This window comes from Equus caballus, chromosome 14 (genome assembly GCF_041296265.1).
Source record: "Equus caballus isolate H_3958 breed thoroughbred chromosome 14, TB-T2T, whole genome shotgun sequence".
In the NCBI taxonomy this organism is placed as follows: domain Eukaryota; kingdom Metazoa; phylum Chordata; class Mammalia; order Perissodactyla; family Equidae; genus Equus; species Equus caballus.
This window is the reverse complement of record NC_091697.1, coordinates 108,356,147-108,381,210: the sequence shown is the minus strand read 5'-3', so window position 1 is coordinate 108,381,210 and position 25,064 is coordinate 108,356,147. Positions and strand designations below refer to the sequence as shown.

The 25,064-nt window shown below is 46.8% G+C and overlaps 1 protein-coding gene and 1 non-coding gene across 16 annotated transcripts in view; one reads left to right on the top strand and one right to left on the bottom strand.

Annotated features, from left to right (window-relative positions):
* The window catches only part of OCLN (occludin), a 48,690-nt gene extending 23,774 nt beyond the window's left edge, over window positions 1-24,916 (top strand). For all 15 annotated transcript variants that reach the window (XM_070233512.1, XM_023618238.2, XM_070233515.1 and 12 more), the window contains 5 exons: window positions 11,009-11,154; window positions 15,826-16,041; window positions 17,656-17,827; window positions 20,593-20,634; window positions 22,130-24,916. In XM_070233512.1, coding sequence (XP_070089613.1) covers window positions 11,009-11,154; window positions 15,826-16,041; window positions 17,656-17,827; window positions 20,593-20,634; window positions 22,130-22,231 — 678 coding nt within the window. In that variant the 3' untranslated portion in view covers window positions 22,232-24,916. The remainder of the gene's footprint in view (window positions 1-11,008; window positions 11,155-15,825; window positions 16,042-17,655; window positions 17,828-20,592; window positions 20,635-22,129) is intronic.
* Window positions 8,053-8,159, bottom strand: LOC111767981 (U6 spliceosomal RNA). The gene has a single exon (XR_002799943.1). It is a non-coding gene; the product is annotated as a U6 spliceosomal RNA (small nuclear RNA).
* Window positions 24,917-25,064: the final 148 nt, after the last annotated feature.

The window sequence follows — 25,064 nt, the reverse complement described above, 5'->3', positions numbered from 1 at the left end:
GGAGTGGTGTGGATGAGGAACAGCTGAAATTGGGGACTTCCAGGCCGTTAGGATTTGCTTTCTCATCTTGACTTCTCTCTGCCTGGGTCGGCTTCACTTTCTCTCCGAGAAGACGGGCAGAAAGCTATTAGTGCTTCATCGAAGAGCGGCCTGGGGAGGGGCCTGGACTGAGTCAGCTTGGGGCAGGTGACCCAGGGGCAGGGCCCTCCTCACATAATAGGGCACATGGCAGTCCCCACAGGTACGAGTGGCACGGGGAGAGGGTGTCTAGAGAGAGGGTGCCCTGCAGACAATATGTACACATGAATTAATTGTAATTGCCCACTTGTTTTTGATGTCTGTGGTCACCTGACCGGGTTTAAATTGAAAGTGCAATTTGAATAGCTTAGGATGAGTTTCTGAGCAGCTTCAGATGGTCTCACCCAGGCCCCCAGGCCTCTGCTGGCGCCTCCCATGGAGGGCACCGTGCTGCTCCGATCTCTTTCTGCCCCTGCACTAGCTGGACCTCTTACAAGGCAGGCGACCGTCGTCAGAGGAGCTGTGTCCTGCAGGCACACTGAGCATGCCGGTGCTGGGCCCGTTCGGCCATGGGAGCCAGAGCTGAGGTTGGAGGGACCAGCGCCCATTCATCCATGAAGATGAGTATTTCATGTTAATCTTTGCATTCAGATCTTCCTTACCCACCTGGATTTTCAGAAAGTCATAAATAAAAATATCAAGATATACATACTCATTCTCTCTAGAGTAAATACTTAGAACTGGGACCTGCCTTTAGAAAAGCCCACGCCTACGGTAAACATTGAGAGCTGATTGTGCAACATGGCTGAGATTGGTTTTTATTGATACCTGCGGTTTTCTGGTGAAACAGTGACTGGCAGTTAAGAACCTCCGTTTCAGGAGCTCCTGCGAATAAATGTTGATTTGGCTTTCGTAAAGTAAAAGAAAGCAGAGTCTGGGACTGGTATGGGACCCCAGGGGGAGGCCCTCCCGTCACGTCACTGAACTGACGTGGAAGCTGAAGGCCAGCCGGGTGGACACGTGCTCACCTGGCTGTGGCCCCGTGTGACTGACAAATCGGGACCAGAGAGTGTGGCTCTGATTTCTCAGGACTCTTTTCATTGAGCTGGTCAGGCCGACCTGGGATTGGGCTTCATGGTTTAGTAATTTTGGCAGCAAGGCTAAAAAAAATCACAATAAAAGAAAGAAAGGCAGGAAGCACCGTTTTCTGAGTGGCCCTTCTAGGCCGCCACTGTATGCATTATCATCGTCCCCACTGCAACCTTCCAGGGCGGGGCCTCAAGGAGAAGCCGAGGTTTGCAGAGAGCTACACAGCCCCACAAGGATTATATTTGTCTTAGAATTTGTGGTTTTTGGTGCGTTTTTTCCTCTGAGCCTCAATTTTCTTTGCCAGTAGAATTGGGGAAAATAGCACTGAGTAAAACTAGCAGACTGAGATGAGATGACGTATGTGGAAAGTGCCTGTCCACCTGCACATCAGCCACCCGTTCTCAACGGGTGGTTTCTGTGAATCTCCTGTCTGCACCTTTTCTCGTTGTGCCTCATCACGTGGTTTATATCAGGAGTAGGAATAGACTCAGGAAAGAACATGCCATAAACTCATTTCTCCATTGTTACCAAGAAATAAATGAAATTTGTTAAACAGGATCCTGTTTTTTTTTTTTTTTTTTTTTTAAGATTTTATTTTTTCTTTTTCTCCCCAAATCCCCCCAGTACATAGTTGTGTATTGTAGTTGCGGGTCCCTCTGGTTGTGGCATGTGGGATGCTATCTCAGCATGGCCTGATGAGCAGTGCCATGTCCGTGCCCAGGATCCAAACTGGTGAAACCCTGGGCCACCAAAGCAGAGCGCGCGAACTTAGCCACTCGGCCACCGGCCCCAGGATCCTGTTTTTAAGTAGGACAAAAAGCTGTTTGTTATCTAGGTAGTTTTATCTCTAGAAGTTTCTCAGGCTTTGACGTTGTGATGCAGCGTTCATGTAGCGTCATTCCCAGCATCCACCTGTCAAGGCAGGAGCTGGAGAAGGTGAGCGCGGGGCATGGAGAGGGGCGAGGTCCCCGACTGCACAGCTTGGACCCTGTGCTTTGGGGTCGGCCTTGGGAAGCATTTGGTTTCCTTGGACTCCAAGGTGGTTTTGTCTGTTCATTTAATAGGTTTCTTGTGTGTAAATAGAGAAATTAAAGGTCCGTCTACAGATATGCTGATGCTGTAACGGGTTGAAGAGTTTAGGCCAGGGCCAGTGCATAATTTATTAACGCCCAGTAAGTTTCGGCTAGAGCAGTAGTTGTTAGCATTTGCACGTTTGCCCTGATGAGAGTATAAATACATTCAGTGTTGGTGCAGTATAACTTAATCTTCCTCTTACTTGTAAGCTTGCTACAAGGTACGGCAAGAACAGGTGCTTTTCTGAAGGGTGTGGGCAGACTCTGCGTATCATCTCCCTGCACACAGGAGGGAGTGACAGGGATGTGGGCAGGTGACTGACACAGGGCAGTGGTGGTAGTCAGTGTCAGACATCTGAACAAACTTGAATAGCTTTTTTATTTTCAACCAGGACAAGCATTCTTTAATGCAGAAACAGTCCTGTGGGCCACTGACTTTTGGTACAGTAGGCTGTCACCCTGGGAAAGATTTCGCTGTTGTCTGTGGCCTCAGATAACAAATGGACAAAATGGAACAAAAGTGGAAGTGCCCTGTCCATCTACTGACTTTGGAACCCACCAGCGTGGAGTTCGGAAGACCCCGTCTGTCCCGGCACCACTGTGTGTGAAGCAGGTGGGTGGACGGGCCCGGGCGTCCTAGAGAGCCGGTCCTGAGAGTTGTGACAGAAGGCGAGGAAGGAGGTGGAATGGGTGCTGGAGCTGCTGAGTGCCTTTGTGGGATTCCGAGATTTCCAGCACTGAATAGAATGATCTAAGTTGACCGTAGGCATAGTGGTCTAAACGGGCAGGTGTCTGTGACGTGGAGGAAAGCTGTGTCCTCTCCGTGGTTCTCAGACCTCAGCAAGTATCGGAACCCCTGCAGGACTGGCTAACAGCTTGCTGGGCCCTCCCCAGGTTTCTCATTCAGTGGGTCTGGAATGGGGCCTGAAAATGTGCATTCCTAACACATTCCCAGGCAGTGTTGATCCTGCTGGTGTGGGATCCACACGTGGAGAACCACTTTTCTGTGGAGCCGGGCTGCCGCCATAGCTGCCGCTGGAACAGTGTGGGCCCAGCGAGCGATTGGGTTAAGGCGTGTGCTGATGAAAATAACCCTTAACCAATCTAGAAATGAACATTGGGGTGAGTTTATTATGAGCCAGGTCCCAGGACTAGCTTAGCTCGGAGCCTTCCTTCCCCAAGGAAAGAAGGGCACCAAAGAAGTGGGGTGTACAGAGTGATTATATACCATCTTAGAACAAAGAGCCTACATCACATGTGATAGGAAGGTCCCTTTTACCACAGTCATGAGATTGCCTAGCCGGCGCAGCACAGCTATTCACACAGCAGGTGGCAGGTCTGCTGTCTCGAGCTGGGGGGCTCACAGGGTCAGCACAGCAATCAATTCCTAGCCTAGAGAGAGATGCTCATGCTTAAGGAGATGCCCATGTCGGGGAAGTTGCATCTTTCTTTTAAGGGCATTTGTTCTTGTCTTTGGGACATAGCAAATGCTTAAAGCAGACATACAATGTGTGCTCAATGGCCATGGCAGACCCTATTGGGAAAAAACAAGGTTAGGCCAAATTGGGTTTACACGAAATGGCTTCCTCTTATACACCAGTATCCTATTGCTTGCCCTTTGTTTGTCACATGCATATAGCTTTTTCCAGGGCACAGCCAACTTAGAAAAGGAGACCGCTGTGCAGGGGGCGCAGTAGACTGAAGGGGATCTGGAGCCCCAGGTGGGGTGACCCACCAGGCTCTGGGATTGAGGCACTGTGCCCTGTGCTCTCCTGTTCGGGCTGCTGGCGCAAGGTGCAGGAGGATTACCAGACAGTCTGCACGAGGGTTTCCACTTCTAGAGCCAGGGGGCCGTGAATGCGGTCACTCACCGAGTGTGAGGTTTCTACGTGCGCGCGCACACACACACACACACACACGCACGCGCAGAGCTGGAACAACTGTGGACTCAGAGCTTCATCTTTGCTGCTGTATGTCAGTATTTCCCTCTGGGTGGGGGACATTGCGCCTGCTGAGTCCTCAGTGCATCCGATCGACATCATTAGTCAGACCTCCTCAAACCTGGTCCACGATCTCTTCACTGGTAAGATTGCTATGTCTGGGAGTGCCTGCCTTCCAGCCACCAAAGGCGGAGAAAAGTCTGAGGGAACTCTCCAGGCGCAGCGTTGAGGCTCTTGTTGGGGGAGCGTCTGTGGGTGTAAAATGTCAGAAAACGGGAAAAACGAGCTGGACCACTGACTGTTCTCAGAACCTGTGGAGGGGTGGGGGCACGTGGCCTCAGGTGGCGCTGAGACAAAGGTGCTCGTTTCTCTGATATCTGATGTCTTCCTCCACCCTGATGACGAGCAGGAAAAGCCCTGGTTTCCCTCTGAGCGGGTCCTACACTCTGGCTTAGACGGCGGCACCTGGGGACTGCAGCTCCTAGTGCCAGCAATTCTGTGTCAGAAGCTGCTCTGACAACGTTACTCCAACCCCAACCAGCAAATAAAACTCTTCCGGACAGATCGCTAGGGTGTGACAACGACGAGTTAGGCGGTGAGAATGGTCCCTTTGTTGCAGGGAATGGTTGGTATCCAGACAATGTGGCTACCTGGAGCCGTATTTAAATTTAAATTTCTGTATTTAAATTTCTGTACCAGAAAGAGTTGGGCTTTGGGGTCAGGTGCACCAGAGTTCAAATCTTCCTCTGCCTCGGCACCTCCTGTGGGACCTTGAACAATTTAATTTAACCTTAGAGACTCAGTAACCTTGTCTGAAAACACAGATAATCAGGTCTCGCTGGGCCGCGGTGAGGAACAGACAAGGTCAGGTTTTGCCTGGCACGTGATGGAAACGCCACAGATGACCCCCTGTCCTTCTTGGAGGAGGATGACTTCCGTCAGGCTGCAACCCCTGTGGATGCTGGTCTCGCCTGACTCTCCCCTGTTGTGTGAACTGGGAAGGGAGCAGGCCAAAAAGGAAAATGGGGAGTGGCCATCATGGGCTTTTTTGCTCGTACTAATCCAGATGACACATGAAGTGGATTCGCGTGGAGGGAGGTGTTCTCCGCAGACGTTGTTTTGGGGGAGAGAAGGTTTTCTTTCAAAGTGAGCTAAATGGTTCTTGACCTTTCCATTCCATCTCTGACTTACCCAGCCAGGTGGGGATGCTGCTCAGGTGCCAGGGGCGCTCGCATACGATTGTGTGGACCCCTCCTGGTCCCCGGAGAGGAAGGCCAGAGGGTTTGCCAGAGAGCTGCTCTTTGCTGTCTTCCGTTTGGCCCCAGGAACTGGGGTGTTTGCACTGATTCTCCCAGGAGTGTTGGGTGTTATTTGTTACGAAGATTCTTTTCACAAGTGACATAACCAGAACACTTCTAATGAGTATAATTAAATTTTGAATCGAAGTTTGTCCTCATCATGATTACCTCTTGTGAAAATCTTTTGAAAGGGTTTCACTTGGGTTTCTCTCATTTTGACGTTTCAGAAGCACTTCAGTTCTTTCCCAGCTGGAGTACGGATCTTGGGAGCAGTTCCTGTGTCTCGCCCTGAATGGATCATTCATATTCCTTAAACCCGGTCTGAGTGTTGTCCTTCTTGAGCTTACTCTCAGGAGTGAGTCCCAGCCATTCTTTGGTTTGGCTAAGTGTATTTTTCTCAGCACGGCTGTCTTTCCGTCTGCAGTCTTGGGTCTTTCCTTCTATGACGTCTGCCCCTGGCGTGGAAGTGGCTCCTCACGCAGCTCCCAGTTAGGAGAGGCCGGTGGACCCGGGGCGTGGATTTCTGGGCCAGCAGGGCCTCCCCTCACGGGGTCCCCTCCGCACGGAAGGCTGAGGGTGATGCGGGGTCGGTGAGCCAAGGAGTTGAAAGAAAGATTTCTTAGACTTTTAAGATCTGGCGGTAGTGCTCTTTTATTTAGAGAATAGTGTGGAATAGCATGGGGACAGGACCCATGGGCAGTCAGAGCTTCTGCTGCCGCCGCTTCTGCTGCCCCCGCTGGCATGGGGACAGGACCCATGGGCAGGCAGAGCTGGTGCGTGGGGACAGGACCCACGGGCGGTCAGAGCTCCTGCTGCTGCCCCGAGTTGAGGGTTAGGGCTAATTTTATAAGGCATGGGTACGTGACTTATTTTTACTGGAAAAAGAAAAGATGATGTGAAAAGTCGTTAAATGATTTCAGTGCAGATGGGGTCTGGTTATTGTGCGGTCATATAACTTTAGATACAAATCTGGCCATATAGATCGGCATGCAGGTGAGGATGCCCCGGGCTTCTCTCCCTGGGGCAGCCCTAATTCATACCATAAAAAAAGTCCACTGGGTCATATAGTTTGGCATGTAGGCCAGGTCACCTTGGGCTTCTCTAGCTGGGGTGGCCTTAATCCACATCACGGGGAGCCCTGCTCAGCCCCCAGCCCGAGGCTCCCTGCTTCACAGCAGCAGTTCTCGTTGTGGGAATGACCGCCTCTTGGCCTGCTCCCGCCCCTCCTCTCGGCCTGCTCTTGCCCCTCAGGACTTACTAGGTGACTAATCTGCCTTGATTTGTGTTTTCACTCTTTCTGCCCCGAATTTCTTAGGGCTATTCTCCAGTTGTTTGAGAAAAATTGCTCGCTGTTTGCTGTTGAGAATTAAGCTAAGTTTTTCTCAGGTTCTAAATCTTTAAAAATTTACTATAGTTACTAAAATGGTGGGGTTTTTTATTGTCTAAAGAGCTTTAGCTAGGCCACTGAGTTTTTGTGGGCTGGGGATCCTGTCAGGAATAACAGTGAAGCTGAAATCCCCTTTCTGGTACCAGGAGGCTCAGGCTGAGGACCACTCCTCATATGAATGACTGATGCCGGGTCCCTCTGCTGGCCCCTCCTCTGTGAATGACTGATGCGGGTCCCCTGACCGGCCCCTCCTCTGTGAATGACTGATGTGGGTCCCCTAACCGGCCCCTCCTCTATGAATGATTGATGCCGGGTCCCCCCGCCGGCCCCTCCTCTATGAATGACTGATGCCGGGTCCCCCTGCCGGCCCCTCCTCTATGAATGATTGATGCCGGGTCCCCCCACTGGCCCCTCCTTGTATGAATGACTGATGCCAGGTCCCCCCGCTGAACCCTCTATGAATGACTGATGCCAGGTCCCCCCGCCAGGCCCTCCTCGTGTGAATGACTGATGCTGGGTCGTACCCACCCACCACCACCAGGGCCCTCCTCTATGAATGACTGATTCCAGGCCTCCCCCCATGCCCCTGCTCTGTGAATGACTGATGCTGGGTGTCCCCTGCTGGCCCCTCCTCCTGCTGTCCTGAGAGCAGCAGGTCTCCACTCACTTTGCATTGGTACCGTGAGAAAAAGTGCTATTTTAGCTTCTTTCAGGGAAGGTGAAGCATAGAAAAGAAAAAAAAAATGACCTTACTCCTCCTTGTTTTACAGATCTTTTTGCCTCTGCCCCTAGACTCCTACGCTCCTTTTAAGGACAAAGGCTGCTGCCCTTTTTTTTGAGTTCATATTAGTTTACATCAATGTGAGATTTCAGTTGTACGTTATTTCTTGACTGTCACCATCTAGGTGCTCCCCTTCAACCCCTGTGCCTCCCCCACCCCCCTGCCCCTGGTAACCACTGAACTGTTTTCTTTGTCCGTGGGTTTGTTCATATTCCACATATGAGTGAGATCATCTGGTGTTTGTCTTTCTCAGTCTGGCTTATTTCGCTTACCATAATTCCCTCCAGGTCCTTCCATGTTTTTGCAAATGGGACGAGTTTGTCTTTTTTTATGGCTGAGTAGTATTCCATTGTGTATATGTATGCCACATGTTTGTCCAGTCATCAGTCAGTGGGCACTTGGATTGCCTCCATGTCTTGCACAGGCTGCTTCTTGTTCATCTTTGAGTCTGGCTGGGGATTTTTTTTTAAATATGGAACAAGTCACATTTGCATGCCATCCTTGTGCAGGCGCCATGCTAATAATTAATCTCTGGATTGTTCCAATTTTAGTGTATGTTCCGCCAAAGCAAGCTCTGCCTTGGAATTCATTGTGCATGTGTGTAAAAAAACATTTAAGTCCTGAAAGACGTGTGCTGGCAGGTGGAGTTAGTGGTCAGGCTAGTCCGCTTCCGCCAGCCCTGAGAGATGAAGGTCAGATCTGCTCCTTTGACGAGGTGTTTGGATACACAAGATGCAGAAGTGGAACAGTGGTCAGTGAGGGCACCTTGACGTAGCACGCTCTGGGCTCGTGGTTTGTGCCGGATGCTGTGCTGGGCTGTTGGGACCCAAAGAGGAAGGGAGGAGATGGCCCAGGGCCAGGCTTTCCCCTGAGCCCTGTCCGTAAATCCCACGTTACCACTGACAGGTGTAGGTCCTTGGGAAAGGACCTGTCCAGCTCCCTGAGCCATAGCTTCCTCATCTGGAAAGGAAGTCACAGTGTTTACCTGGAGGGTTGTGCCTAAGTGATCTACCAGTCCAGCGTTTGGCGCTGTAAGTGGGGAGACAGTGGAGGCCTTAAGATCAGTGCACTGCCCACAGACGGTCGAGGCGTGGGAGCAAGCCCTTGTATGTGCCTGAACAGCTGACCGCCGAGCTCCAGTGGGAGGCCTGTGTGCACAGGTGCTGGGGAGAGAGGCGGACAGACAGGGGCCTCGCCCAGCAGGGACCTGTGGGGCCTCCAGCAGAGGGTGGCACAACCACTACTTGGTACTGAGTCAAGACTCCTGAAGCCTTATTAAGGATTAGCTGGAACTACAGGGAACAGGACATTCCATTACAGCAGTAAGGAGTCTCTACAAGGACACCCAGACACCTCTTTTGTAGGGTTTTGGTTCCCAGTTTGCCAGAGTCAGTAGGAACTTCTGCTAATGGTGCCAAGAGGAGAAAGTCTGGAGGAGAGTTAAGTGGGTTTTTATGAAAGGAAGTCTTTTAAACTCTGATGAAGTCTGAATAAGAATAGGGCTTTGGCTCAGCGAGCATTTTCCTATGAAGCTTAGTGATGGGGTCAAGTCTGAGGAATTCAATGGGAGCCCAGAGTGGCCCCACCCAGCCCCAGTGGGGAACCTCAGCACACTCCTGCAGCCCACCCACTGCTTCCCCAGCTGCTGCCAAACCCCACTCAGCAGGAAACCATTCCATTCCTTTCTGACTCACAGGAACACGAAACAATCAAGAAGGCCTCTACGTACTTCAAGAGGCGGGTGCATAAATACGTTCTGGAATGTGGTACTGTGGTGATAGGAAGGGAGCAGGCACGTTTAATGCTTAACGGAAAACAGGATACCAGGAAATTGACGGCTAAGTAGATGTTGTGCCTTCCTCTTCAGAAGCGTGTGTGTTCCAGGGAAATGCACTGCCTGGGTGCTGAACCTAATCAAGGGTTTATAACAGCAAAGTAACCCAGTTAGGAGTCTGCTGTCACCTTCAATACTTGTAAAAATTCTTTGTTTAGATCTAGTGGCTTTGATTCCAGAATCCAGCCTCTTCTGAGCCTCCTGTGTTCATAGAGCCACTGAGCTAAATGTGACCCTGGGCATCTCATTTAATTGTCAGAACAACTTCATGAAGTTGGTAGTTTGCCCACTTCTTGCCCATGAGAGACTAGGGTTTCTAGAACTGGTCGTCGGCGGACCTGGAGAGGCCGGGGGTCTGATGCCACTGTTCTCATCACTAGGTGAAGCAGGCCCACCCTCCCTACTGTTGAAAGAAAAGTTGCTCTTTTTCACAGAAATAATTTGTGGAGTTATTGTTAATTTTTTCCTGCACCTTAATAATTGTTTTTTTAAAGATTTTATTTTTTCCTTTTTCTCCCCAAGCCCCCTGGTACACAGTTGTATATTCTTCGTTGTGGGTCCTTCTAGCTGTGGCATGTGGGACGCTGCCTGAACGTGGTTTGATGAGCAGTGCCGTGTCCACGCCCAGGATTCGAACCAACGAAACACTGGGCCGCCTGCAGCGGAGCGCGCGAACTTAACCACTCGGCCACGGGGCCAGCCCCTACTGCACCTCAATTCTGTTCCTTTACTTTGAAATAACTCCATGATGTATCTGAGTTTGGCAGTTATTTTTTTTTATCTATCAATTGGAGAGTAATGCGTAATGATGTAAAGATGTTTAGGAGAAATTTAAAGAGTGTTGGATCTACCGCATGAAATCTGACAGACTGTGTGGGAAATCTCACTGGCTGTGCTTCTCTTTACATTTTTCTCGAAAAGGTTCTGGGGGAAAGCTTTCATGTTAACAAGGCACAGTCTCTAAGGCGTATTATTTCTTCTGCATCAGGATGGAATGGGAAGGAAAAGTAGAGTCCATGATGTGACGGTTGTGTCGGCTGTTGACGGTGGAGCCGTTAGAAAAACGCAGCTCTCATTAAAGAATTACAGCAGAAATCAGTCTGAGTTCCTTAAATTCCTCTGTGGTTGTAACAGTCCATATTTAGGTGAATGGAGTGAGGAGATCCAGCGTCCGTTGTCCTAGATTAGTGGTTTTCCAAGTGTGGCGCCCTCACAGCAGCATGAGCACTACCTTAGAATTTGTTACCGAGCCCAGGTGAGGCGAGATGAGTCTTCCTACCGAGGGGTGGAGCAGTTGCCATGGATGTTGCTCCATCCAGTCCCATCAGGATGAGAACCAGGTAACCGGGATGTTTTCCTCCTTGTAACTCACTCTGGATTGTTAAACTGACAGCACCGTTTTTGCGTTTGTAAAAATACTGATTGACTGTTAACACTGATAGTAGTAACAGGACAATCATTACAGGTTAATAGTAGTTAATAAGCCCAAGAAATGTTAGATAATTTTTATGTGATGTGTTTCTTCCATTTCTTTGTCCTTTGAATGACAGGCTAAATAACGACTGTCTGTCTCGGGCTGTTTCTTCAGGTTAAGAACGTGTCTGCAGGCTCCCAGGACATGCCTCCTCCCCCTTCTGACTACGTGGAGCGAGTGGACAGCCCCGCGGCCTACTCCTCCAACGGGAAAGTCAATGACAAGCGCTCGTACCCAGAGTCTTCCTATAAATCGACCCCGTAAGTAGCACCTTCCTCTTCTGACAGAATGAGTCTGAGATATGAATATTTGCACGTTTACACATCAGTTGCTGTTTTGTGCCGTGCACCTTGCACACAGGCTGGAGACTGGCCTTTGTCTTGCAGGTGGAGGCCTGGGGCTACTTGGAAGATGGGGAGGGCGGGGTCTTCTTCCCCTTCGAGTGCTGCTGTTCTCTGCTGACCTAATAGAGAAAGGGCGGGTCCCTTCGCTCCAGGAAGGTGGCTCTGTCCTCTGTCTCGTGTTGAAGTTCAGGTGAAGGGATGACATTACTGACTGAGCACAGAGCTAAGTGTGGTTCTCAGTCTTTCCTTTTACTCTAATTATTAGGTCTCATCAGTAGAAGGGGGAAATCACTCATTGATCAACCCCTACCCACACACGTTTTTATTAGACTTGAAGACTTCATTTGAATCCAGAAACTCTTGAGATCTCATTTGCTGTGCATACATCTGGGGGCATGAAACTGAAAAAGCCTCTAGGTTTTGTTTTAGATGCTGTGTAAACGCCTCACTGGGAGTTTCTGGCCCAGAGGAGGTGCCATTACAGTTACTGAAGTGGATCCCCAGTGAGGGTTAATTTAACCTAACGCGAGCTCTACTTCAGCCTGATGACTAGTGAGAGAAGCACGTTGGAGAGAATGTTAAGGATTGCATGTAATTTTTGCCTACGAATGATAAGCTAGTGTTCCTGTGTATAATTCTGGAACTCCAAATTCCTTTGTAGACCAAAAAAATAGACTTCCCTTTGGCAGGTTTGATTGTTCTAAGTCAAAGGTGTATCTGCTGAAAAACTTCTTCTTTCTTCAAAGTTCTGTCTCGATCCCCCGCCTCCATTTAGTGGGCCTGGTTATGCAGAGAGCCACTCTGCGTGCACAGCGGTGTGGGCGCCTGGGACCCATAGGATGGCGCCAGCGGCTGAGTTAGTTATGGAATCGGTTTGAGGATAGTAGGTTTTAGTATTACCCTGGAATGGAATTTGGAAACAGACTTTTTGTTTCTGTCCAGTGGGTAAACTGTAAACTTACTTCGTTAGTCCCAGGTTGATGCACACTTTTCCCCAATGTTCTGTTACTACCAACCGCCACAGGGAATAAACGTGTCACTTGGCACACATGTGAATCTATCTGGAGGGAATATGCTAACAGGAGACTTGCTGGGCTGAAGGAAATTTTGATAGATGTTTCGTTTTGTGTTTCATTTTGGTAGCTGTGGTCAAATTGTCCTCCATACGGGTTGTCCCAGTTTCTACTCCCCACCTGCACTCCTGAACTTGGGAAGTCTGGAAAACGCACATGTGGTGCTCAGTTTTAGAACCAGAAGAAGGGGAGGATGGGGTGGTGCTGAGGGATACGAATGTGACAGTATCTCCCATGGCACCTGACACATGCAGGCTGGTGGACTCCGGGGTATAGTAGAAATTGTCACGTTATGTGCAGCAGGGGACCGAGTGCTGTGGGGTTCAGAGTACATCCAGCTGGACCCGGCGGGATGCCCACTAATTGTAGCCTGGCTTTCCTCGAGCCCCGTGGCCCACGAGCACCTCTCCTCCTTGTATTGCAGTGGATAGAGAGGAATTAGAAGGGGAGCGTTGTGTCTGAGGGCCACGTTAAACAGGAGGGACCTCAGGACTAGGATTTTTCCCCCAAAGCGTAACATCCCTTCAATAACAAGCACTAATCTTGAGTCTACAGCTCAATGAGTTTTCACATCTGTGAACGCCGAGTAACCACCTCCAACCGAGAGAGACATTCATGCTGCCCAGAGGTCCTCTTGTGCCCTTTTTCCGTTGGTCCCCACATCCCCCATGACTGTGATGATGCCTGTCAGCATCTGTTAGTTTAGCTTCTTATTGGAGGTGTTGTAAATGGAATCGTATGGTAATTACTCTCATGTCTGCCTCCTTTGCTCATCACAGTGTCCTATACCTTAGAATTTCAAGACAGACAGAATTCATCCTGGATTAGGAGACGGGAGAATTTAGCTAAAGATGGTTGCTTCTCCACCCCTTCTAAGTGAATGTAGGAAGCCCTATCAGGTGCACTCTCTACTATCCTGTCTACACCCAGGGTGAATTAACCTTTGTAAATCAAGGAAGCTGAATGTTGGCTGGCACCTTAGCGTGCCAAATGAGACTATTGTTCAGTTCCAGTAAATAGGCTGTAAGATAACGTGTTGGAACTGTTACACAAATCACAGGAATTCACTGGTTCACATAAGGCCCAGGGATGGCCTGACTTCAGGTGTGGCGTGATCCAGGGGCTCAGACCATATCAGGACTCTTATTGCTGCACTGGGTTTCTTCTCAGTAGAGCTTCTGCTATAGCAGGGTGGTTGTCCACGTTTCTCACGCTGTGCTCATCTTCCAGCCCAGGGTTCAGAAAGTAGAATTTCCTTTCTCAAAGCTTACATATCAGATCTATTGGAAAGATTCTGATTGGCCCTTTTTGGGTCATTGTCATCCCCGAGACCAGGAAGATGGAATTCTATGGTTGGCAAGGCTTGGCTGTTCCCCCCAAGTAATGGTGGCAGTTCTGAAATGCCACACACGTAGTGGCCATCATTCTGACGGTCAGACACTGATGTTGGTCAAACATTGTTTCTCTTCCCTCACCTATACTGGGTGTCGTGGGAAAAGAGGATTGTTGTGAATGTGTTTTCAATTCAGGAATTACATTGAACACCTGCCGTGTGCACGGCAGTGAGCCGGGTGTCCTGGGGTGCCCTGTCCATGTTCTCATGGAGGATGCTGTCGGATGGGGGCCGAGGAAAGCCCACAGTTACTGCCCTCAGAGTCAGGGCGAGACAGGAGTGGCAGAGGGTAAAACCAGTGAACAAAACGGAAGAAATTCAAAAGCTACAAGAGGGCCTGGACCTTCCGGACCTGGGAGCTGGAGTCAGAGACTGAGGAGATAGACGCTGGTTGCCTCTTGTGGGGTGGGCGGATTTTGACCTAATAGGACTTGTAGCTGAAAGTAGGTTTGAAAATGATTGGGAGCGCGCATATTCCCACACTCAGGTTTGTGCATGCTCCCCTTCCCGGGCATGTGGGTTTCACTTTCATGCTGTGTCAGGTCTGTTACCGTCCAGTGTCTCAAAGGTGCAGGAAGATGGGAGGCAGGAACCTGCGGGGGACGATTTCTAGCATCAGTCTCGAACACAAGGGTGGGCCGTGTCTTTCCCCTCTGCCCCCGCCCCATGAACCCCCTGCATTCTGAAGGTTTGTTTGCCACCTCAGGGCGAGAAGCATAGGACCGCGCGGTTTGGGCAGAGTGTCTAGGAACTTGCTAATCATTGACTCAGGGAGAAGGTCACGGTCTCCCTTTTTTAGAAGCAGCATTAACAGCACCCTGTGCCACATTGACCTGAATAAGTTTAGAAAGAAGAAATAAATACCACCGCCCCCAAACTACATGCACATCCTAAAGCTTTAGGAGTGTACAAGAAATTAACAAGTGTGATTAAAATCTAAGACTTTGACAACACCGAGCATCAAGCACTTCTGCATCATCTAGGAGATGGTGAACCTTGTAGTCAGAGCTCAAGATATGGCTCCTATAAGTTGAAAGCAATAAGGTGAGGAAGATGGGCCCTGAGCTAACCTCTGTGCCCATCTTCCTCTATTTTGTACCGGATGCTGCTACAGCACGGCTTGATGAGCGCTGTGTAGGTCTGAACCTAGGAACTGGGCCGCTGAAGCGGAGTGCGAAAACTAAACCACTACACCACCGGGCCGGCCCCTTCAGATGTTTTTAATAGTTGATTTGAATATGAGGCTGCCTTCGGGAGGTCTCAGCGCTTTCTCTGTGTTCTTTCATTTCATTTCTCATCCTTCTCCAGCTCTGCTACTGGGGAAGGATAAGCTTTGCATTCCTGTTACTCAGAGTATACAGTCAACACAGCTTTCGGTGTTTTAGTTCACGTTAGACTTTGTTTGCATGCTTGTGGCAGAAACGTTATATGCACTTAAAAATCTGATGCAATATTCATTAGTTGCATTAGAAAAATAAGTGTAATTCTTTTCCATTCCATTCATTCTACATGGCTTCAGGATTAACATAGCAATTTTAAAAAGAAGTCTTAATGGGCTCTTTAATCTATTACGATATAAAGCTTTTTAGTTTTTTGGGATTCTGTTTTCTTTAGCTAAAACTTTTTGGTTTTTTTAGTTTTTCAAGATTGTATCTTGAAAAGAGACTTGCTATGTAGGAGTCTAGTATTACAAAGAGCTTATCTCTGAGAGTCAGCTTTGAAAGGTAGGTATGTGTGTGCGTTCCTCCTCTCCACACAGCATTCCATGGAACTGGAAGAACCTGTCTGAAAGACTCGCGGTCATTATTTTCCTGCCAGCCTTTTGTGGAGTTAGCCTCTGGCGCAGGGCCGCTCAGCACCTCTTCCAGATCAGCCCAGACTTCCTAAAGTGAGATGTTAGGTCCATTTCACTTAGAAGGCTTACACATGCTCCCCTTCTGGGGGAACCTTAAAGCGCCCCGTGTGCATCAGAGGGTCTGCTCCCTGTCGCGCTGCAAACCGCTCGGGTGCGCGCATCTCCGTGTGGGCGCCTCCGTGCTCATGTCACTCCTCTGATTGCAGTGCCCTGGGCAGGTGCTGTGGTGTACCCAGATCACTGAGAAACGGTCTCTGTTTTATTAGGGTGCCTGAAGTGGTTCAGGAGCTTCCACTGACTTCAGCTGTGGACGACGTCAGGCAGCCTCGGTACAGCAGCAGTGGTAACTTTGAGACGCCTTCAAAGAGGGCGCTCACAAAGGGAAGAGCCGGAAAGTCAAAGAGACCAGAGCAGGACCACTACGAAACCGACTACACGACCGGCGGCGAGTCATGCGACGAGCTGGAGGAGGACTGGGTCAGGTACGCGTGCCCTGCCTGCCGGAGCGCCTAGCGTGAGCCAGCCAGGTCTGGGAGCTGCTCCTCCTAAACTGGGGTGGGTGCTATGACTTCATTTTTAGCGGGCAGGACTGGAGACAGTTTTTGTTAGGTTTTTCCATTAGTACGCTTTCATAATAAAGAGTGACGTGGAGGGATGTGTTTGGCTGTCACCCCGTCTTAAAAACACATCCACCGTCCCCCACGTAGCCGATAAGCCTCACCAGAGCCCTTACTTTACCAGCAGTCACCTGAGAAAGATCTTTGCTGTAAATAAGATGCACGTGTAGAGGACCTTTGTTTACCGATGATCATATCCCCAGAGCAGGGCTGTGGCCCTCCTTGGGCGTTCACTTGTCAGTTAAGCTTTCACGATGAGACCAGAGATTCTTTTAAAAGTTTAATCCAAAGGACTTAGGCAAACAGCTTTGTAAACAACTGAGTTGATCCGTGTTCAGCCACGGTGGTGGTATTGTGAGTCCATCACTACCACTATACTCATGTCTGACGTGCAGCCTCCTTGTGCGCAAGTCTTCTGAGGAACGGGACACAACTCAGAACGTTTGTGGCATGAATGGTGGTTCATCACAGTATTGCTTCTCGAGGAGGCGGGAGGGGGTGGCACATGGAGCTCAAAGTCCGTGCTTGCTGCTGGTTCTCTTACCTCGCCTTCTCCTCCTCCCCCGAGAGTTTTTGGCCAAGTTCAGGCATCTGTCTGTAAACTGTTTGCCTAACTTGTATCGTGGGAGATTTAAAGGAAAACTTTCAGGAATCCTGAATTCTTGTTTCCCTTTTGAGCAAATCATTTAAGTTCTCTCCTCTGTAAAATGAAGATGTTAGACTGACTTAGATCTAAAATTTGAGTTCTGTATTGCTATGAAGTTCGTTAGTCCTGTGAAACAATTCAGAGTATTTTGTCAGTGGATTATGGGTTAATAGTGTCACCTCCACATGGAAAGAGTAGCTGGAATGTTGAGAGATACAAGTGAGACAGAATTTCAGGGTTTTTTCCATAGTTTAATGCATTGCCAGGTTATTTTTACAGTGAGCATGCATTTTTATACAAGTGAATTTTAGTGTCTACCATTATAATCAAAGGACTGAAAATAGCTATTTCCACTTAGGAAAAACAAGATGAAGACCAAAAATACCCAAACAGTCTGAAAACTGTAGGTGGTAGCAGAAGAGCCAGCCGCCAGTCAGCTGCTCTGTCGCTGCAGTGATAAAAACATAGTTTGTGTCCAGAATTCCAGTTTTAAGACTTAAACATAAATATTCCTTTACCATATGATGTTGTATGTTCAGAATAAATGAGTTCCTATGACTTGAATCTTAAATTTCATAAATGGTTTTCAACTTTATTTCTAAACATTATGGAGGCATAGTTTTTTTAAAAAAACATGAGCAGTGATGTATATAGTGTCATCGTTCTTAAGAGAACTTGTGTGCATCCCGCCCTCGTGTGCCCATCAGCAGCAAAAAGAAGACAAGAGAATGTCATTCTCACTTTTCACCAGCTTTGTTATCTTTGAGGAGGACACACTGGATTTTATGTCTGCTGGGGATATGTAAGGAGTCATTTTCTCACTCAATTTTTAGGGAATATCCACCTATCACTTCAGATCAACAAAGACAGCTCTACAAGAGAAGTTTTGACACTGGCCTGCAGGAGTACAAGAGCTTACAAGCTGAGCTCGATGAGGTCAACAGAGAGCTCTCTCGTCTGGATAAAGAACTGGACGACTACAGAGAAGAAAGCGCAGAGTACATGGTAAATTCACACCTGACGATTATCGATGACGTGTAATCTTACTCCACTCTATGGAGATACAGTATCCTTTATGCTAATGTCGATACAAATTTGCTGGTAATTATCAGACTGTAATTTCATTGAAGAATAATTGAAATTGAGTCTTGGATGAAAGTCTTTCCAAATTGAAGGGTGCTGATGTAATTAACAATTCCAAAGCAATAGTCTATGTACAGACATCCCTTCCTCTTTAAAAGAAAACAGCTATATTACTTTTTCTATTTGTAAACACAGTTCATTCTTTCTATAAAAAATTGGGATAATACAGAATTGCATACAGGAAAATAAATTGCCTTAAATTCTGCCACCTAGTTGTCACCAAAATATTAGTTGTTAAGCTGTCCCGTCCATGCAAGACTGGACACACACGGTCTTCTACACTGAATCATCTTGTGTTTTATTTTTATCCTTCCTACTCTTTTACTCCATGATAGTTTTTTTTCCCTCGATCACCTGTTGAGGTAGTATTTATCTAGGTAAAGTTACTCTTTTATTTTTTTTAATTTTTTTATTGGTGAGGAAGATTGGCCCTGAGCTAACATCTGTGCCACTCTCCCTTTATTTTGTTTTTCTGTATGTGGGACGCTGCCACAGCATGCCTTGATGAGCAGTGTGCAGGTTTCCTCTCGGGATCCAAACCTGCGAACCCCAGGCTGCTGAAGCAGAGTGCGCGAGCGTAACCGCTACACCACCGGGCCAGCCCCTACTCTTTTCTTCTTAATCCCTCTTTCCATGCTGCACTCCTTGGAAGGCAGTCGCTGTGCATGGATGGCACTTAAGGAGTGGGGAGTTATGCTCCAGCTCTTTAAAGGCACTGGACCTGCACAGATTGTTTGGAATTTTTCTGCATGGGAAATTTGTCACTTCCTGCCATGTGTTTATCTATTTATTTAGTCCGTCTTTTACATCAGTATGGACTCATGGTGTCTGTTTTATACTGTGGCGTATAATCAACACCACTTTATGTTGTTGCTCGAATTGTTACAGCTTTGACTGTTGGGAACGCTTTCAGTTGCCTCCCGTGTTGTAGCCCCATCATTGTGGGGGGTTTTCTTTTTCAGTACTTCCTGGCACTGCTTATATCCTGCTTTTTTTACTCAACAATAGTTTGTTTTCAATTCACATGAATGAAAAGATCTACTTACTGAAAGAATATTTTTATAGCTACACAATTTTCGTTCCTGTGGCTGTGCCATAATTTACTTGAAGTTCCATTTATAGGGGGTGACTCTGAGGTGGTCTTCCCCCAGCACACACACGCACACCTGCCCCAGTAACACCCTGGGAGCCTCCTTATCTCTGTACTCTTGGCTGCTTATCTAGCCAGAACGTGAAGTATCTGAGTCAGAGATGATGTACATTTAAAGTTTTGTTGCAAAACTGCCCCCCAGAAAGATTATGCCAGCTGCATTCCTGCTGGCTATGCTCTTGAGGGCCCATTTGACCCACAGCTCACTAATTTTTTGTGCCTGAAAAATGACTGCCTTGTGTCTTAGATATTAGTAATTAAACTTTTTTCATCACTTCATATTGATTTTACTAAAACCCTTTGCCATTTTTTTTTTTAAAGGCTGAGTTGTTTGTTTTTGTTTTTTGCTGGGGAAAATTGGCCCTGAGCTGACATCTGTTGCCCATTCCCCCTCCCCTTTTTTTTTCTCCCCAAAGCCCCAGCACACACCTGTATATTGTAGTTGTAGGTCCTTCTAGTTCTTCTGTGTGGGACGCTGCCACAGCATGGCCTAACAAGTGGTGTGTGGGTCTGCACCCGGATTTTGAACCGGCAAACCCCGGACCACCAAAGTGAGTGCATGAACCTAACCACTTGTCCACAGGGCTGGCCCCCCGCTTTGCCATTTTTAATTGAGGTGATCTGCTTTTCAGTTTTGCAGTATTTGCTTTCTATATAGTCTGTCTTCTCTCATGGCTTCTGTGTGGCGTCATCATAAACCTTCTCAACTCAGTGAACGTTTGTTGATCGTGATTGTGTCCCTGATGATGTGGAAATGCTGAGGTTAGAAACATAAATAAATCCGTCTCTGCCCTCGAAGAGCTCCTGTTGTAGGAGAGAAACTGGCACCTAAACCGCTGGACGACGTGACTGGTGCTGTGTTCACAGTAGTGCCGGCGGCACTGTCACTAACAGCTCAGAAGGAATGGAGTCCGCGGGGGGCCAGAGAGTCTAGGGCAGGCTTCACTGGGAGGTGACCATTATGAGCTCCCCAGACAGCAGGGGACTGGGTGCATGAGTACGGCCATAAGGAGAACATGGTAGAAACCTGGAAGCACCGGCATGCTTAGATTTAAAGGATTGCAAATGACGGGCACTGAGAATGGAAGGGGTAGGAGACTAGGTTAGTAGAGAAGTTATTGGGGAGCTCAGCCCAGTTCTAATGAGACTACCCTGGTCGGAGCTGTGCCTGACAAGACTGTGGTGTCGGCGGGTGCACGACCTGGCACGGGGGGAGCTGAGAGGCAGCGGAACGACGGGTACTGGCCTGCACGGATAGAACGTGGGAAATAGCTTACTGCTGTGAATGTCTCTTTACCGGGTCCCTTCGGGCCCTCCTGCTGACCACAACACTTTTAAGAGCTTTAAGACTTTCTCTTAATTCCCTATATTTTTGTCATCAACTAGCATTTTTAGCTCCAAAATACAACATCAGGAATGTTATTTTTGAAAGAGGAAATGCCCCACTAAGCATATTCCTTTGTGTTTCTCATAACAGGCTGCTGCCGATGAATACAACAGGCTGAAGCAAGTGAAGGGGGTGAGTATTTGCGTTGTAAGATTCTTTGAGGAGGAAGTGCTAGTGATGTGTTTCCCTTTTAACCTTTAGAATGACTGTGAATCCCCGGTCACACCTGCACTGATTATAGACAGAAGGCCCTGTAATTGCAAGAGGAAAACTGTAACTGAGAAGCTGGAACCTTAATTTCGGTCATTTGCAGCTACAACCGATACTGATTTTTTTTAACTTTTTTTTAAGTTGAGGTGTGCATACAGAAAAGTAGACAAATCATAGGTGTACAACTTGGTAAACTTCCACAAAGCAGCCACACACCTTTGCCTGGCACCCAGATCAAGAAATCACATCCTAGGGGCCGGCCCCATGGCCGAGCGGTTAGGTTCACATGTTCTGCTTCAGTGGCTCAGGGTTTCACCGGTTCGAATCCTGGGCACGGACGTGGCACCACTCATCAGGCCATACTAAGGTGGTGTCCCACATGCCACAACTAGAAGGATCCACAACTGAAATATATGCACCTATGTACAGGAAGGATTTGGGGCGAAAAAGCAGGAAAAAAAAATGAAGAAGATTGGCAACAGTTATTAGCTCAGGTGCCAATCTAAAAAAAAAAAAGAAATCACATCCTAATTGCCCTTGTATTGCATTCCAGTTTTCACACTCACCCCAGAGGTACCTAAGTTCTAACATCCTTCGTTCTAACATGGTCGAGTAGTTTTGCCTACTTTGAACTTTATATAAATGGGAATCCCACAGTATGTATTTAGAGTGTGATTTCTTTTGCTCGGTATTACATTGGTGAGACCCATTCGTGTTTTGGTGTACAGCTGCGGTCCGTGTTTATGGGTGTCTATGCACACGTGCACACGTTTGTTAGGTTTATACTTAGGGGTGAAATTGCGGGGTCACCTGGCACGTGTGCATCCAGCCCTGGGTCGGCACTGTCGGACAGCTTTCCTGCTTTGTGTAACACATTCCCACCAGGCAGTGTAGATTCCAGTTGCTCCTCATCCTTGCCAACACTTGGCATCACCAGTCTTTATGGACTTAAAACATTTTTTGTTTTTAAAAGATTTTATATTGAATTTTTTTAAATTGCAGAACATTATGATTTAAAAGCAGGAGTTTAGTAGGGCACATAGCAACCTTTCCTGTCTCAGCCTCCTTCACCAGTTCCCTTTCCCAGGTCAACCCATATCATCAGTTTCTTGTTGTACTGATTTTTTTTAGGTAACGTATTAGCAGAAAGGCCAGTAAGTTTTCTTGGTGACTTTACAAATCATTAGAAATAAACGTATCCTTTGTCAAACCCAGGTTAGAAGACCCGAGAGAGCAAAGAGAATTAGCCACCCATGTGGTCCGAGATGCTGCCACAGGTGTGACTCCATTTAACACCCCCAGCAATTCTATATACTAATATTCCCCTTTGTCTCTTCACCTCTGCCTTCCCAGCGGCTGACACATAACTCGTTTTTATCTTGTTCAATTTACCTGGTTCATTTCTTTTCCTTTTCAGTCTGCAGATTACAAAAGTAAGAGGAATTACTGCAAGCAGTTGAAGAGCAAATTGTCGCACATCAAGAAGATGGTTGGAGACTATGACAGACGGAAAACCTAGGAGGCAGTCGCCACACCGAGAGTAAGATGAAGCGGGCGTCTCTGTGGTGTTGGCAGAGGCAGATGACTCTGGACTGACCGGGAGCCCAGGCCTTTGTGATCATAACAGAGTGCTGGTAGCTTTAATATGACAGTATTGATGCATTTTATAAATAGCTTTTGATAATCAACTGGGCTGAACACTCCAATTAAGGATTTCATGCTTTAAACACTGGTTCTTGTATTAAGAACTAACTGTGGTTTGAGGTCTTTAACCCTTTGAGGAAGGTTCCGGAGAGAACTGTGCTGTGAACTTTCATATCCTGGGCGGTCGCGTCGTTGTATCTGAGTGCTCCTCAGTTCGCATCGGTGATCCTGTTAATCCTCCCAGAGTCCTCCCTTCGCATCACGGTCATTCGTAATCACTCCTGTTTAAATGAGGAGCGTGGGTCCCTGCAGTGACGTCTCTGAAGGGCACAGCCTGTCGGCCAGCTCGCACTTTGGGTCAAGTCTGTTCTCCGACTCACTGAGCAGTCCCTGGCCTTCCATATTTTAGCTACTATGACGTTGTGTTCTACCACCCTCCCTACTGATTTTTTTCTGTGTATAAATGGTTAAAGAAGCTTTTTATTGTTTTACGTTATCCAGGTGAAAGATCATGTTAAAGTAACAAATTGTGAAATTTAAAGATTGTAAATATACATTGACTTTTTAAATCAGAATTTAAACCTACTGGTTAGAATTTTCTGTATTTTTAAATACTTTTTAATCTTTTTATGGTTTACATACGTTTTTTCTTAACCAACTAGGCTTTTTCATTTATCAGAGTATCTGATTACATTTATAATTCAACTGTGACTTGAATTGTATCTCACAAGAATGTTCAAGTTCTGTACATATTTTATAAGGTATTAAACCTGGGGTTTTCTTCCTATAATATACCTGTTTGACGTCGTTAGTGCTGTTCATACTAAGCTGTCGAAAACTACACTCATCAGTTGTATCTGTTGCTGTTTTAATCTGTCTTGGGTGCTGTGCTGGTTGCTGGATTCCTGGTCCTTTGGCTGTAAGATGGCCGATTGGTCTTGAAATGGAATACAAAACACCACAAAACACCAAATTACTTCAAATGGTGCCCTTAAATCTCAGCACATTTTTTTTTTAATTCAAATTTTTATTAAGTAAAATTAGCTGATAACACTGGGCATGTAGCTGGTAGCCAAATTGATGTGATTATCCCCCAGTTTAGAACTCTTTTCTTTGAAAATTTTTTAAAGAATAATCTTTAAATCATTGGTGTGCAATTCAGGCAGTTACGTATATAATTTTTTATATACAAGTCTGAATCATTGTCCAAAGATAAATTTTTAAATCTTTCCATTATAACACTGATTCATTCTTCAAATTGAAGAAATTCTTAATTTTCCATGTGCTGTACATACTTACCACAAAAGATAATGAATAGTTTATGTTTTTTATCCTTTTTGGATTCAAACCAAATGGTAAGGACTCTTGAGCAACTTGACTGATTTTTATGTATTAAAGTATAATCTCTTGTTCTCTGAAGTCAATGTACTTAGTTTACAAAGGCAAGCTTGCCATGTTCTGACAAAACAAAAACTATTCAGTGGAATGCAAAAAATCAAATAGCGTGTTCGTGTTGTAAAATTGTGCCATAAAATTGGACTTTAAAATAAAATAAGAAAATCATTTTTCAAATGTGGTACACTAGAGACCACTTCAGGGGCCAGCCCCATGGCCTAGTGGTTAAATTCGGCATGCTCTGCTTCAGTAGCCTGGGTTCTGTTCCCCAGTGCAGACTTACACCACTCATCAGTGGCCACGCTGTGGTGGCGACCCACATACAAAACAGAGGAAGGTGGGAACAGAAGTTAGCTCAGGGCTAATCTTATTCAAGTGAAAAGAGGAAGATTGGCAACAGATGTTAGCTCAGGGTGAATCTTCCTCAGCAAAAAAAAAATACAGACCACTTCAGGAGCCAGCATCAGAGTGTTTCTGTTGGGGTTGGCATTAACTAGCTAGATGTAACTTTGAAAAGCCACTCGAGCAGTTTTCTAGTCTGAAAAATAAGAAGTTTCAGTTAGATTTCAGAGGTCTCTTTCGTCTCTGATCTTCTGTGATTCTTATGTCTACATCCTGCTTTCTGCTATAAACCATTGTTCCAGAGATTTTGTGGAAGCATGTGGTCCATCTGGTGAAGGTTCTTTCCATAGAGTGAGTCCCTTACATGTGTGATTCTGTATTAAAAGTATATAAGATCAGTATTTTTATTTCTATTTTGAAAAATTGAAAGAAATATGAAAAACTATAAGCAAACATGTACCCACCACCTAGAAATAACGTATTAGTTTTATCATATATACTTTGTATTTCTTGAAATAAATGTATTAGTATTTATAGTCCAAGTTACATTGTACACATATACACTTGAAATATCGTTTAATCCTTACAACAGTCCATTGATGTGTAACCGTTTCTCGTTCCCATTTACAGACAAGGAAACATGATTTGATGGGTTAACTGGTCCATGGTCACACAAGCAAGTGACTAAGCTAGGATTGGAATCTAGCTTAGATTCTGTCTGTTGGAATATTAGGTTCTATGCTCCATTCTAGGTTGACTTTGTTAATAAATTAATGGGTGGGGTTCCTGTTTGATGTTAATAAAATATCCTATTTTGAGTGCATTTTAAGTACTTCTCATTACATAACATGCTTCCTCTGAACTATCTGAAGGATATATGTGTAAAGACGGGTTGGGCGGAAGGGTTCTGTAATCGTGGCTCCAGGACCTTCGCTTCGGTTGGGGCTGTGGGAGGTCCTCACACACGTTCT